The following is a 16,024-nucleotide window of genomic DNA, read 5'->3' as shown; positions in this document are numbered from 1 at the left end:
TTCCAGGAGGACATCTTGATATCAGCAATGTCCGAAGCAGAGCATGATGCAAAGTTGTTAGGTGTGTTACAAGTCATACAGCAAAAAGGCATGACACTTAAGATTGAGAAGTGTAGGATAAAGAGAAATGAAGTGACTTATTTGGGTCATCGCATTAATGCAGATGATATAAAGCCTAAAGAATCAAGTGAAGTAGTTCCCACTGCTTTTGCCTCCAGAACATTGAGAGGGGCTGAAAAAAATGATTCGACCATTGAGAAGGAGGCCCTGGGAGTCAAATGGATCTTAGAACACTTCAAAGGACTCATTTGGGGCATGCCTGTTGATATGAAGACAGATCATAAGCCGCTTATACATGTTTTGAACTCAAAGAATCCTCACATGACGTCCCCACGCATAAGGAGGTGGACATTGATTATCATGCAATACAATGTCAATATAAAATATACCCATGGGAGAACAAATGTAGTGGCAGATTGTTTTTCTCGTCTACCATGTGACAATAACACAAATGATTATGATGACAAGGAAGAACTAACAGAGGATCAAAACATGGAATGTATAATAGCACATGTGCATCCAAGTTTTTCAAAGGAAGAATGGATTGAAGCTAGAGAACAAGACCCTGAACAAAGACTGTTGAGAAAAGTTATTGAAAATTGCTGGAAAGATATTGAGGAGAATATTAAATCCTGGGAAAAAATAAAAGATGAATTGACAAGTGACAATGCCTGTATTTATCGTGGAGATCGGATAATACCTCCAGCAAGTATGAGGGAGATAATTATGTACATTGCACATGAAGGCCATGTGGGGAGAAATCTACCGAAAAGGAGAGCGAGAAGCTTACTGGTGGCCTAACATGTGGAGCGAATTGGAGGCTCTAGTCAGAGATTGTACTGCATGTGCAGTAAGCGATAAAAGTAAATCAACACATATCACACCACTGCAGCCAATAGAAATTCCTAGTACAGTTCGGACGAAACTGGCAATTGACATAGCTGGACCGTACGAAACTTTGGGACCACAAAAGGTTTATTTTATTGTGTTGGTTGATTACACATCCAAATGGGTAGAATGTGGAATTATTGAGGAATCCATATCAGCTATGAAAGTGATGAAGTTTTTGGAACACATTTTTAACAGGGAAGGTTAGCCACAGGAATTAATATCTGACAATGGAGCTCAATTTATGTCACAAGAAATTCAAACATTTTTGAAAGAGGGTCATTAAGCATAGTACTACAGCCTTATACAATCCCATGGGTAATGGATTAGTAGAGAGAATGAATCGTTTCATAAAAGGCGTCATTCAGTTACCTATTATCAACAACTTACTGTGGAGACACTCAAGGAAGCATTCAACACATATAAAGTTACCCCACATTCAGTTACTGAGGAGGAACCATTCACTTTAATGAGAGGGAGAATAGCTACAAACAGACTTAGACCTGCTTGGATAACGAAGAGGAGGAACAGGGAAATAAACTTGGAAGAAATTGTTAACAAAGTAAAAAGAAAACAAGAGGAATACAAAAATTATTATGACAAGCAAAAACATGTTCAAGAGAGTAAAATTAAGAAGGGTGACTGGGTTAGAGTGAAAGAACCCAAACGTGTGATGAAAGGAGAGTCAAGATTTCGTCCTCCTCAGAGAGTAATAGAGTGTTCTAAAAAGTCTGTAATTCTAGAAGATGGAAAGAAGTGGTCTTGTAATGATGTAATATTAGCAAAGGAGGAGGAGTTATTGAAAAATGAAAGAGAACAGTTTAAAGACAAATCTAATGACTCAAGATTTATGAACAAGGAACATATGCAGGAGAAGTTAACAAATAGAGAACCACATGAGAAAATAATGGAGGATATTCATCCATCTTCAAGAGCTAGGAAAAGGGTATGGAACTATAAACAAGACTATGTGTATTATTGAACACCATCGAGAAACAAAATACCATGGACACTTGGGAGCATATATAACCAATGTCCACATCCATCAACGCATCCATGTATCCTTTTAATGATTTTCATGTTAAAGAAAAATTATATTGTTGCTTCATATGTTAAAAAATGTGTTGATAGCAACCAAAGCTGATACATAAACTCTCGTTTCTTTAATTAATTATAGAGGGGAAGATGTTGTGATGTTAAATACACCAGTACCCATGTATATAGTCATTCTTACACCAATACCCATGTATATAGTTATTCTGTCTTTGATGTACATATGTCCTGTAACCTTGACAACAGCTTCGTGTATGATTCCAGAATGTCAGATGGAATCATACACGAAGATGCCTGTTTGATGAAGGTTGGCCTCCCGGGGGCTCCTCCCAATAAACTTATTAGTCATATCATAATTATTGTATTATGACTTATTTATCTGATAATACTTCTTAACAAGTACTAGAATGCAAAGTACTGTAAACTTCATAAACAAAGCTAGCTGAGCACCTTACCCCGGAAAAGAAGCAGCTTGAGATCTCTGCAAACTAGCTACTACCTAAATGATTTGAAAGCACTCCAAAGAAGCCTGCGTGCGAAAAACGATGGTCTGTAGGGTTTCCAAGAGCAATTGTTAGAGGTTTAAGATTAATTCTAAACCTTCCAGCCATCACCTCTTTGTTTTGCATGGTTTATAGCACTGCCAATGCTCGTTTTAAACAGGATTTAAGCCTTGGCAAAGCCACTGGTTTTTAACAGGATTTCAGTGAAGGACATGTAGAGTGCTTATAAATTGAGTGGCTTAAGGCAGGCCTGGTAATACAATGTGTTTACAACTCCAATTAAGTCATTAACTCTCAGAAAGACTGCTTTGAACAACACTGCCAAGCACTTTCAATGTAAAGTCTGATGGAAGGAAGGGCTTGAATTAAAATTAGCTCAAAGAGTTCCCACGAGGAAGTGTTCTGGGCGGGCAGAGGCCAGAATTGGTGGGAATGTCCATAGGGATTAGTATGTCCATGGGCAGGCAATGAGTGGGCACATAACCAAATAACACCTACAGACTCTGTCCCTCTTCATATGTCATTCCGGTCAGAGCCTCTTTTGTCTACGAGTCCAACCCTGTACCTCCCTATATGTACTCCAATGCAATAACGTTGGCTTATAGCTGTCGCTCATAGCCCAAACTAATCAGCCTTTTGGCATTCACACCAACAGGCTCCAGAATCGGGAACATGTCTCTCATAAGTGGATTCATATCAGCGCAGAAGGTGTTATATTACTGTATTATTACATTGAGGATTTCCTCAGCAACGGCACACCCGTACTTGCAAGGTGTCACCTGTGTTGCGTTCAAAGTCTGAGGTGGTGGAGGAGACTCAATAAATGTACGCAGGCCTGCACAGGCCTTCAGTATAGACCCAACAAATCAATGCACGACCAGTATGTGTGATGCATAAACCAGGACTGCTTTGTGTCACTCAGTTCCGGTGGTTCCTTTATTTTCCCGGTCCCGCCCCCAGCACTGGACCTTGGTCGCCCGCGATACACGTGACATCACATTCCTCCCAAATTTCAGAGTGCTTTTTCCAACAACATGTATTTAACTTTTTTAAACAGTTCCACAGTGAAATCTAGTCTAACGGGCGAAGCCCTGCTTTGCTCACCCTGCAATATATGCCCTGCAAGACATATCCGTGGAGACAGGATGATGGCTTCGGCCTTTCTCTCAGTTGGTAGCGAGGGTGTGCCCTTTCAGTCTCTCCCCCCTCGAGGAGGGTCTCGCGGAGTCTCCTCTGTGCGGGGGGCCTGCTCTCCGGCAGCTTGAGGTGCATTGTCCTCCAGTGCCTGCTCCACCGTCTCGAACTGTGAAGGGGGGGGCGGTCATGTTCCCTTCTTGGGCTCTCCGTTTGTTCTTCCGACATTGTTGCAGGAACCTTCCGGAAAAGAGATTATGTTCCTTGTTGTCTCTGGTGGCTGTCATCATGCTGTGATTTGCATCACGCACAGTCCACGGCCCGGACTCAAACTCCACAGACATCTTTTTGGGTGGCGCCCGGTTCTTTAATAGCACTGTGTCCCCAGGTTGTAGCTACTGGTGTCTGGCATGGCAAGTCTGGCTTTCCTGCTCATTTCTCCTGACTCTTTTTGCCTCTATGAGGGAAATGTCCGGGCCTGGGGCTACCCAGGTCGGGTGCATCGGGAGTTCTGCGTGGATCGGCACCCCAAACATGAGGGTTGCGGGACTGATGCCTGTTGACGTGTGAGGAATTTGCTGATGAGGTCGCAGGAATCGGTATACAGCGGTCAGCCAGGGATGGTTGCATTCTTTGGCAATGCGTATCACCTTATTCAGTGACCCCATGAACCGCTCTGCATCGCCATTAGCTTGTGGCCAGTACGGGGTGATCTTGTGTTTTATGCTTAGGTCCTGGAGAAATTGCCTTAGTTCCTGGCTGTGAATGGCGGGCTGTTATGGCTCTTCAGCTTGGCCGGGATTCCGTGTATTAGGAATTTTTTTTCTAGAGCCATGATCGTTTCAGCGTTGATGGACTTGACATATTCAACTTCTGGATAGCGATTGAATTCGTCTACCAAGTCTAGTAGATATCCTTCCCCTGCAATGGTGCAGAGGTCTATGATAACAGACTCCCACCATGTGTTGCTCCGTGGGGCACTGATGATTGGTTCCGGTGTTGCGGTTCTTCTGGCGGACCTGCAGGCTACACATGATTTGATTAGGCTTATTACGCGCTGTTGCATGTGGGGCATCCACATTCTGGACTTCAGATATGACAGCATCTTGACAATGCCTTGGTGTCCACTGTGGGCTAGCTTGAGTGCTCTCTCCTCTAATGTTGCTGGTAGTACGATCCTGTGTCCTTTTAGCAACACCCCTTCGGCCGCTATTGTGAGTTTGTGGCGGATCCCGAATAGGGCTTGTAGTTTCTCTTGAGCCAGATGTGCTTGCTGCGCTACTGTCGCTAGGTAGTTCTCCCAACTGCCTTTAGGGTTTGCGCCAAAATGGTGTCGGCCTTTGTTTCTTCTGCAATTTCTTTTAGGATAAGGTATCGGGGTCGTGAGCATGCAACGACGTGGCATGTTCCTCTGTTTCTGCCGGTGTCGCTCTTCTAGTTCCGTGGTGGGCCGCGGATGGTGGGAGAGATATTCCACTGGGTTATCTGCCCCAGCCCGATACTCAACCTCAATGTTGTAGGGTTACAGCTGCAGCATCCACTTCTCGATTCTCGCCGGGGTTGTGGTGCTGAGCCCTTGAAAATGGGGAGGAGAGGCTTGTGGTCGGGGAAGATCTTTGCTGTCTTTCCTAGCAGGTATACTTTGCAGTGGCGGCACCCCCAGAGGATCGCTCTGTGCGCATAGTTCTGCTCAGCCTTGGTTAGTGAGCGGCTGGTGAATGCGATCGGGTGTATGCTGCCGTCTTTCTCAACTTGTGTTAGGACCGCTCCTATGCCCACCGGCTTGCATCCACAAGGAGCTCTGTCGCTCATTTGATGTCAAGAACGCCATGGTTGTGGAACTGGACAGCGAGTCCTTGATCTGCTGGAACGCTTGCTGATGTCGAGTTGTCCATTCCCACTTCTGGTCTTTCTTTGTTAGCTCTCGTAGGCTGTTTGTGAGAGTGGCGAGGTCGGGAATGAACCTCGTGCAATATGTCACCATGCCCATAAAGGTTCTAACTTCTGTGGCGGAGGTTGGGGGCCTAGGTGTTCTTGATGTCGCACACCTTTGCCGGGTCAGGCGACACCCCGTTTGAGTTGAAGATGTAACCAAAGAAACTGAGCTCTTCCTTGCAGAATTCGCATTTCTCAACATTCAGCGTCAGTCCAGGATCTGAGTTGTTGTAGAACGGCTGCCAGGCGTTTGTGGTGTTCATTTGCGTTGGTTCCGTAGACTATGATGTCGTCACTTATGTTCGTAGTCCCATTCAGGACCTTGTGGATCGAATTCTGGAACACTTCGGAGGCAGATGATGTTCTGAAGTTAAGACGCTTATATCTTCCCAGGCCGAGAGGAGAGGAGAATGTGGTGATGTATCTTGACTCTCTCGCTAGGCACAGCTGGTGGTATCCCGACCTGAGGTCTAGCTTACTGAACAGTTTGGCTCCGGTAATGTCGACGATGAGCTTGCATATGGTTGGTGTGATGTGCCGCTCCCTCTTAATTGCAGCATTTGGGAGCCTCATATCTATGCAGATCCTCACTTCGTTTGGTTGTTTTGGTTTTTGTGCCACTACCATGGGTGAAACCCAGGGGGTCAGCCCTGATATTTTCTCCATGATGCCAACTTTCTCAAGTTTCTCAAGCTCCTTCTCGACGGCCTCCCTCATATGGAAGGGGACTCTGCAATGCTGCACTGCTTTCAGTTCAATGGTAGGAATCTTGACCGGCAGGCTGTGTTGCTGTGGGAGGGATCTGATCGGAATGATCCGTGTATTGGCAGCGGTTTCTTACAGCCATATGCGAAGCGGTGTACCTTTCTGTCCTGAAGCACTGGTTTCGGGCTGAGCTTGTTGAGGCATGTGAAGGCATCACATTAACGGTTGCTCCTGTGTCAATGACTACCTTCATTGGATTTCCATCCAAGATGACGGTGCAGGAGGGTCGCTTCCGTGGCTTCTTGCCCTTCCCATGCTTGGATCTTCGTGGTTCCACTGCAGATATTAGGTGCACTCTGTGTACTTTCTTGCTTAACCTCTTTTGCCTTTCTTTCTCGTGCCTATCTGGTGAGGCACTTTTTTCGCTTTTGCTGCTGCTTGGTGACCTTTGCCAGCAAGCTCTTGCTCTTCCTCTCTCTCTTGGCTGGGAGGCTCACTTAGGGTGAATTTTCTTTTGCGGTTTTGTTGTTGTGGTTGTTCCCGTTCCCTTCAGCCAGGTGGGTGCAGGCAAACCGCTGCATAATGGTTGAGGTGGTTGCATTTTCAGCATGTCGAACCCCATGCGGGACATGGTTCTCCTCGATGCCATGGGCCACTGCACCATTTGCAGGTGTCATCCCGCCCTTGAGGATGGCTGGGCTTGGAAGGGATTGAGCCTTTTCCTCCTTGCACTCTGGTGGTTTGCCGCCTCTTGATGGCTGCGACTTCTTCATTTTTCTGGGGACTGTCTAGAGGTAGGCGTTGGATCGCAGCTTCTATCACGGCCACCTGGTCATCTGTGCATTCTCAAAGTTAACCCATTTCAAGGATGCGGGAAAATGCTATGTTCTTTTCGGATAGTATGGCTCTTCTCAGCTTTTCGGAGGATATTCCATTTATGATTTGGAGGCGGATTGCGAATTCTTCATCAGGGAATTTGCATCCGACTGCCATTTCCCGTAATCTTGCATGGAAATTGTCTATGGTCTCACCTTCACGTTGTCTGGCCATACAGAAGTGGAACCTCTCATAGTCCGGGTTGAGGTCTAATTTAAACTCGTTGCTTTGGCGTAGTCGTCAGCTGTGCCATTGTTGGGGAGCGTGTTGACAAGGCGCTAAGTGGCAGACCCAATGTTAAGCAGGAGGAGCGTGTGCCTTCTCCGGTCTTCGTTGATCTCTCTGGCTTCAAGCTGCAATTCAAATTGTTGCAACCAAATGCCCCAGCGGATTGCAGCTCCCGTGGTAAATGGCTCGAATGGCCCCATGAGGGTGGTTTGTGCCAGATCTTGGCCGTCTGGTTTGAGGTTGATGCTTCTCCTGTCAGAGGGGCTCGGGCCTGCCTTTGTTGGGCTCGCATTTGTGGTGGACATGGTGTTGGTCTGGTGTAAGCACGCTTTTTCATGTTAAAATGCCTGGAGAATGGTTGAGAATGCGTTAATTTGAGAGTTCTTACAGGGCATGGGCACGTGCGCACTCGTGGGGAAGATCTGGTGCTCTGGGCCTTGCCAGCATGCGTGCGCACATGTTCATATGCCACTTGTGGGAAAAACCTGGTGCTCTGGGTCTTGCCAGCATGCGTGTACACGCGTTGATACACAGTGATTTTATTTTCTTGGCTGTGGCCTGTCACGCATGGTAAATGTTTCAGGGTGCTGGTTATAAGCAAATCCGAGTTCTGGACTTTCCCGCGCTGCCGTGCGTGTGAGATGGAGTCGTCCGCACTCGCAACGCTTGAGAGCGGAACGTCCGTGAGTTTGGAATGTACTCAGTGCTTACCGGAGTGAAAAGAATTGTTCACAATGGCTAATCCCCCACACTAACGTGAGATGGGGGTTTAGATTCTATTAAAGACAAGGAGGCGATTATTATGCATTCTAATCTTTACTCTGAAACCACAGCAGCAAAGAAAAAACTTTACAAACAAAAAAGTTTAAAACAGAACTAAACAGAGTTCAATGTCAATGCAAGGGGGAACTCCCCAATCCATCATGGAGGACAGGTCATGCCCTGCAGGAGGCCAATGAGCAGGGACCCTTCCTTATATAAGTCCATTACTCTAAACCCAACCCCTCTTTCTGTAGCTGTCTTGAACCAGACGTCCACTGCACAGATCAGATGATAAACGATGAAGGCAAATCCAGCGAAGCTCTCGTACCACGCACTCCATAACTTGAAGCTGTGAGCCACCCTCCTGCTCAAAATCTCAACTCGTAGCTGTAAAACAAGCAAGAAGGGTGGGTGGATGGGAAGACCAACAAACCAAAGACTGTTCTTTCTTAAAACATCTGTGTACATGCGTGTCATAACTGTCCTATCATATCATACCCAGGGTGGGTGGGTGGGATAATAATTGCCTCCTTGTCTTTAATAGAATCTAAACCCCCATCTCACGTTAGTGTGGGGGATTAGCCATTCTATGACAAGACAGGAGGCTCATATTATGCAAGTTCAAAGCCCTTGCATCTTACTAGCACAACATCATCAATACCATAGACAATATAATAAAATAATAGGAGAAGAAAATTATTTAAATACTTTCATTAGATCAACCAACTGGCCACCAGAGAATTTCCCAAGACTAGGCTGCTTTAATAACTGTCATATAAGGCATAGCCAAATCCCCTGCAGACCAACAACTGAAAGATGTGCCAATTCCAGCTTTCCTTACAGGTCACCAAACCCAACTGGTTAAAAGAGGGGAAACACTGAACCAAGTTTTGTACACTAGTAGGATGGGCCATCTCATGCGTTAAAGGAAGATATCGCATAAAAGACAGGGCATGTTACATAACTACACTGGGGAACAAGTGGGAAGACAAACCTTCATAAAAAGGTAAAATGGGAGTAAAAAGGTCATTTATTAATCTGTAATAGGACGACCCATCCTGAGCGGAGATGAAAGCAATAGACTTAACCCACAATTGTCTACAGACATATGAATAATAAAGAAGGTATGTCTTCTGGAGGCGGAAGCAGAATGGAAGAGCAGGCCCCACCTGACCGCTAACATGCCAAATTACCCAAAACGGAGACCAACAGACCACCCAAGCTATTGCAGAAGGACTTTGCTACCATGACAAAGGCAGATATTTACAACCTGACCTATAAGAGACCAAACTTGGCAAAGAGAAAAATGTATCTTATATCCAACCACTACCATTATAGTGAAATCTGAACCCCTTTGCAGATGTGCCCGATGCTTGATCTTGTACCCTCCTCCATGGTATGACTCCCCTAGAGGACCATAAACTAACCGAAGGTGGACCCTCTAAATTCCAAAAACTCAACAAGTACTCTAAACTGTAAAGAACTGATCCTTAAGCAGTTAAAATGAAGTCGCTCCCCGAAAGAGAACTATCCTCTACCTTATGCAATTTGAAGAACCTTGAAGCTCCCAGCACCCAGAGCTGGCACCTTATTGCAACCAACAATCTCCTGTGAAAACCTAATAGGTCTACCTGCCATGCAGGAGACTAGGCGACACAAGTCATTAACTAAATATATATATATATATATATATATATATATATATATATATATATATATATATATATATATATATATCCCAGCCCTCTGGGAAACGCACTGACAGACATGGATGGGAGATTAGTAGCGCTTCCAAACCCCTCTATCCCACCAAGGGAAATTGAACCTCCCCAAAGGAGGAGAACCCTTCCCCACTTATCTAAGGAAAACCTTGCAACCCAAAAGAAGGCTACCCCCAGGACCACGCTAAAGCCTCGCTTTACACCCTTAAAATAAATAAATACACTCTTGCACTTCCAAACAACCCCCTGACCATGAAATGGGCTCAAATGAACTTATGGAAATATCAGGCATTAGCGCAAAGGAAGTAACTGACGGGAGGGAAATGCTCAGTGCGAGTCTGCACTGGTCACGAGTCAGAATTCCTGTAAAGGAAAACAGAAACCATCGGGTATACTCCAAGAGGTGTAATATCCTGATGCAACCCTCCCCAAGGATGGCGGGAAGGGGAATGAGGGGGGAAGCACTCTGGGGTAATTATCATGCCCCGTAAATGAAAAGGTTGTGAAAGCATATTGGGACCACTGCCCATCAGACCCTGAGGTCAGAGTCTCTGCGTGTTTTGTGAGGCTGAGCTGGCCACTAAGGTAATCAGGGAAGGAATATTAAGCACATTACCCATAGCAAAATAGCACTTGTATAGTGCTACGAACCCTCAGGTATACTAGTATTACTCATCACTACTACCACCAGCGTGGTGTGAGGTGTTTATTCAACGATTGCAGCGGGATAAACGACTGATTTATACCCTTCCAAGATAGGAACCTGCATCAGTAGGCTGATCACGGGTGTGAAGCCAGCACTCCATTCGCTGCACTGTAGAAAATATATGTACATAACAAAAGAGGATAAACAACTCTCCTGAGTATATCGAAGCCTTGCTATACTCCTCTAGCAGAGGAGAAATTGTAACACACTGCCAGACAGACAGCTGAACAATAGGCCAAGCTTTGGTAGGAAGCCCATGGGGCAGGCGCCAGAACGTTATTATTTGGCAACTCACCCACCTGAAATCAGCAAGTGTGTCCAAACATTTCATCCAAGCAGGACATGGTTGTCCAACGTGTCATGCAACAAACTGAACAGTTACCCTCGAGCTGGCTTGTCTCCACCAATAGTTCAATAGTAAAAGAATGTCCAAATGGGACAAATAGTAAGGGAACACTTCCCCACTAAAGAGAGCGTCAAGCCCTGCAGACCTCAAAAGGGGCATAAAGTATAATATTCTCCCCTCATGTCGAGAGAAAAACTCTCTGCAGCTTAATCAGCACGAGCATTGGGTGGAGCAATTGTTATTGGGGAAAGCAAAAACCTAAGGAAAGGACTGAGTTGTCCCAAATCTAACTAAGGTAAAGGGCATCAGAATTTTTACTAAGACGAAGGTTAACACCATAGTGATGGCTAGAGGGAAGGTACAACCCCCACATGAGTCTGTTATAACCACCTCCTCGCAGTCTTTTCTTTAAAGAACTTAATAAATAAATATAAAATATTTAAAATATTGAAAATATTTAAAATATCCAAAGAAGAGGGGTTACGCCCTCACAAGGGTCCGAACCCCCGGCCCTTATAGAAGGTGACACTTACTGAACTATCCGGGTTACTGACCATTCTGGAAACGCAAAAGTGCTCCAGTCAACACTTAAACATATAGTTTAGCAAAGAGTACTCTGAGTAAGTGCACCTCAACTGCTCGCCCCAGCAGGGCGTGGCAACCAGCAGTACACGAGGGAGTACCTCGCAATAGAAACCAGGCAAAGCCTGAAACCGAGCAGGATACGGCATGTTTACAGAAAAAATACAATGACAACTGCCATATGCAGCACTTAAACAAAACTGGCGACCTTAAGGGAGGGATACACTGAGCAAGTGCACCTCCAATTGCTTCGCCCGAGTAGGGCGTGACACTCAGCAGTACACGAGGGGGTACCTCGCATAAAAAAACTCAGGCAGAACCTGAACCGAGCAGGTTATTGCACACACCGGTAAAGGTAATTACCAAAGTCGCCGACTTTAAGGGAGGAAAACACTGAGTAAGTGCAGCTCAAACTGCTCACCCAAACAGGGTGTGGAACCAGCAGTACACGAGGGGTAACCTCGCATTAGAACTCAGGCAGAACCTGAAACCGAGCAGGATATGGCACACACCGGTTAAGGTAATTACCAAGTTGCCTACTTTAAGGGAGGAAAACACTGAGTAAGTGTATCTGAAACTGTACACCCAAGCAGGGTGTGGACCCAGCGTATACGAAGGGTCACCTCGCAGAAACCACATAGGCCACCTCGCCGCCGAGCAGGTGGCTGCACCTATCCAGGGAAGATACTGACATCTGCCAACAGCAGCCCTTAAACAAAAAACTCTGCCAGGTTTAAGGGAGGGGTGCACTGAGCATGTGAACCTCAAACTGCGCATCCCAGCAGGATGAGGCAACCATCAGTACACGAGGGCTAACCTTGAATTAGAACTCAAGCAGAACCTGAAACTGAACAGGCTATGGCAGCTACAGTGAAGGCAAATCCCCTATGCCCTGTGCAGTGTTTAATAAATAAATAAGTAAATAAATAAATAACAGCAGATTGGCATCGCATGAGGCTCTTCAGTAGGCTAACTAGTGTTAGTGTAAGCTGAAATATCAATTCAAACACAAAATAAAAATCAATTCTTAAATATATATATATATATATCCACAAGTAAATACATATACATAAATATAAACATATACACACATACATATGTGTATACCGCCAATGGGGGTATCGAACCCAGGGCCTTCTGCATGGTAAACCTGCAACCCTCTTATTGAGCTATGTCGCTTGTGCTGCAACAGAAGCCTTCCTGAACTCATATGCACATAATATAAAAAGTAAACCTAATAAACATATTAAACAGATATAAACCCCAAACAAAGAAAATATGGCGTTCAACTTAAAAATAAATAAAGAGGACAGCTGCTCACTAAAGAGCTTCACCAACTACAATAAGGCCCTAGCGAGCCGCCTCCCAGCCGGGTCCCAAAGCAGGCAAAGCCTGTAACCTCCTGACTTCATACGCGAGCAGCGTATAAAATGGAAACAACACACACCCGACGCGTGTGAACTAATTGACCTGCAAGGCCAGTCTTAACCGCCGTGACGCGCGCCGGAAGAAGCTGAGCTTCTTGAACAGACCGCGCGCGTCACAAAACAAACTGAGGGAACGAGCGTGCTGGCTCCGGGGAGACCGCCGCTTAACCAATAAACAAACCCTCTCTTGAGGGAAAAACATTTCGCGCGTCGCCGCCCAGTTGTTAAATGAGGCGGGCGACGCGACCAAATTAAAGTAAACAAGGCGCGAACGCCGTTATAGAAAGGCAACAAGAAACCATTAACGAGCAGAATGCTCCATACGGAGCACCGCTACAATGTAACACTCTGGACTGGAGGAAAGCGTTCGAGCGCGAACGCGACTTTCAGTAAGTAATGCAAACACACAGGAAATGCCCATTTCACCATAACAGTGTTATAAATCACCAAGGCTCTTTCAATATGATTAAAAGAAAAACACTCTAAACTCCATAACTTCACACTAAGGCAACAACTAGGAGGAGTAGACTTAGCTGTGGATTTCAGCAGCAAAGAAAGAGGGGTTGGGTTTAGAGTAATGGACTTATATAAGGAAGGGTCCCTGCTCATTGGCCTCCTGCAGGGCATGACCTGTCCTCCATGATGGATTGGGGAGTTCCCCCTTGCATTGAGATTGAACTCTGTTTAGTTCTGTTTTAAACTTTTTTGTTTGTAAATTTTTTTCTTTGCTGCTGTGGTTTCAGAGTAAAGATTAGAATGCATAATATGAGCCTCCTGTCTTGTCATAGAATTGAAAGTCTGCCGCGTGGTGTGGCCGTGCGCCTGGTCGGAGCCGGCTGGCGTTGTGAACGCAGGAGAGCTTGAGGTGGGAGTAGGCGCTCTGTGATTGGGCCGTCCTCATCGCCAGTGTTGCGTTCCAAGTCTCCGGTGGTGGAAGAGACTCAATAAATGTACACAGGCCCACACGGGCCTTCAGCATAGACCCAGCAAATCAATACACGACTAGTATGTGTGATGCATAAACCTGGACTGCTTTGTGTCACGCAGTTCCTGTGTTTCCTTTATTTTCCCGGTCCCGCCACCAGTACACATGACATCACAACCTGCTCTGGGCTTATTTTCACACTTCCAGGAGTCTATCATGCTGCCTCTCTTAAGCACCCTCATCACCTCGTCCCTCTTGTAGTCGCACACTCCCATGAACCTTTGCTTTTTGACACGCACAACTCCTATGAAAGAAACGGGGCATACGCAAACGTTTGGCTTTGGCAATGCTTATTAATCCTGTCTCATAATTGGGGAAACCATCATTCTCATTAGAAACCTGTTATTGCCCCCATTAAGTATCCTCTTCAATGGGGGGGGGGCTGTTCTTCATAACAGCCCACGTGTTGCTCTTTCAGGACGTGGTGGAAGACCTAAGGAGCTGAAACAGTTCACCGTGAGCCTGCCCCTCATAACAAAACTTTACCTGCGTTGCCATAATTAAGGGCGTCCTTATTTTCAATAGGAGTACCTTTAAAACGCAAGGCTCTCACATGTAACAGCTACTTGGCGTGCTTTTTTACACCTGCGCTTTTGCCAGAAGGTGCTAGCTTCCTGGCGTGTATATTATTTTGGTGCGGGGACGGCTCAGCAGGTCGCTCTGCGTGCGTAGCATATAGCGCGATGTCTGGTCTGACCACTGTTGCGGTGGGAGTCTCGGTGGCGCAGCCGCAGCCTTCATGCTCAGCGTCTCAGGTCGCTGTATCCCCTCCTCACCTGCAAATCTAGCACCGCTGGTGCCAGGGAGTCGCTGGCTGCCAGGCTCTCTGTGTCCTCACTCCCTTGCTCGCCGTCCTCCTCCCCTCGGACTTCGGCCATGTTCCCCCGCTGGCTTCAGTCGGAGCGCACGCCCCGGTTGCTAGCAGCGCGCACGGTGGGAGGGACGGAGGAACCGGCGGCTAAGGAAAGATCCGGGAGGGATGGGAGGTCCCTATACTAACGAAAGCAACGGCGCCATCTTAGCCCGCAATACTTTTTTAAGGGGGTTTGAGTTGTAGTGGATGATTATCTTGCCTGCTCGCGATGAACGACATAAGTGTCACGAGCAATAGTCCGTGTATTACATTCTGGTGTTCTTAGCCATAGTGCACGCTGCTGTACCCACCACGTTTGGTGTGACTTGTAGATAGTGATTTTGGATTTAAATGTGACATGTTCACAAATACATGTGCCTCTTGTGATTGGTCAGAGACAGCGAGACTGCACCATGGTGTGACACCCCAAGCCAATGGGTGAGACTTTGGTGTTTACTGCACCCAATGCAGGAAGTTCCTGCACTGCAGGCATAGTTCGCGCTCTATCAGAATGCGCGTTTGACTCGCAGTACTTAACGCAGCGCACATGCTCCATGCTTCAGGAGAGTAAGCATGTACCTCGGCATTATAAGCAACTCGCATAGACGCATTAGGTGTGTGGACTGTATTGGAAACATCGCCCACAGCAGGCACTATCGGGGCATGTGCAAATCCCTGAAAGGAACATGCCGAAGATCATCGTCTGTCCCTTTGGATAACTTGAACATACTATGGGAATTTGCAATGAGAAAAATATGTGTGTGTTTTAAAGACACGTGCACTATAAACAAAGTGAGGTTGGAATTTGAAAGACACGTGGGAAGCTGCGGCTTTCTGTAGTGGAAAGGAAGGTGGTATCGCGGACTGATGTACCAGCACCTTAATGACTCTTCCCAGACCTTTGGTCCTTTCGATTCACCATCAGCCCTTCGAGTGGTACCCCAATTTCCCCATGGGCGTCGACACTCAGTGGTAAAAGGCCAGCCCCAGGCACGGGCGAGCTTGGTCTATATAAACACACCCAAACCTCAAAGGAAAACAAACCTCTGTGTTCCCTGCGTTGGGACCATCTAATGAAACTAAATGAAAAATGCAACGCCTTCGTACAGTCCATTATCTCTCTCTCCCCGCACCCCCCCCCTTCCGTTTCCTTCAGGGCGAGTCTGACCGACACTGTTACCATAATGGGTCTTGTGGTTGCAGCCGGCAATTGCTGAGGTTAAGCATAGGAGGCTTTTCCTTCCACGCACGTCTCCCTTA

General features: G+C 46.3%; 1 protein-coding gene across 7 annotated transcripts in view; it reads right to left on the bottom strand.

Annotated features, from left to right (window-relative positions):
* UBXN2B (UBX domain protein 2B) overlaps positions 1-15,001 on the bottom strand; it is a 696,122-nt gene extending 681,121 nt beyond the window's left edge. For 2 of the 7 annotated variants that reach the window (XM_069621083.1, XM_069621081.1), the window contains exon 1: positions 14,688-15,001. Coding sequence is in view for 5 of the 7 variants with exons in the window: in XM_069621081.1 (XP_069477182.1) it covers positions 14,688-14,789 (102 nt within the window). In the remaining 2 variants the exon portion in view is untranslated. The remainder of the gene's footprint in view (positions 1-14,687) is intronic. The other 5 variants (XM_069621086.1, XM_069621084.1, XM_069621082.1 and 2 more) reach the window with 4 other exon arrangements.
* Positions 15,002-16,024: the final 1,023 nt, after the last annotated feature.

Source organism: Ambystoma mexicanum, chromosome 5q (genome assembly GCF_040938575.1).
Source record: "Ambystoma mexicanum isolate Mex_15411 chromosome 5q, UKY_AmexF1_1, whole genome shotgun sequence".
Taxonomy (NCBI): domain Eukaryota; kingdom Metazoa; phylum Chordata; class Amphibia; order Caudata; family Ambystomatidae; genus Ambystoma; species Ambystoma mexicanum.
The sequence above is the reverse complement of the archived record's forward strand: the minus strand, read 5'-3'. Positions and strand labels throughout refer to the sequence as shown.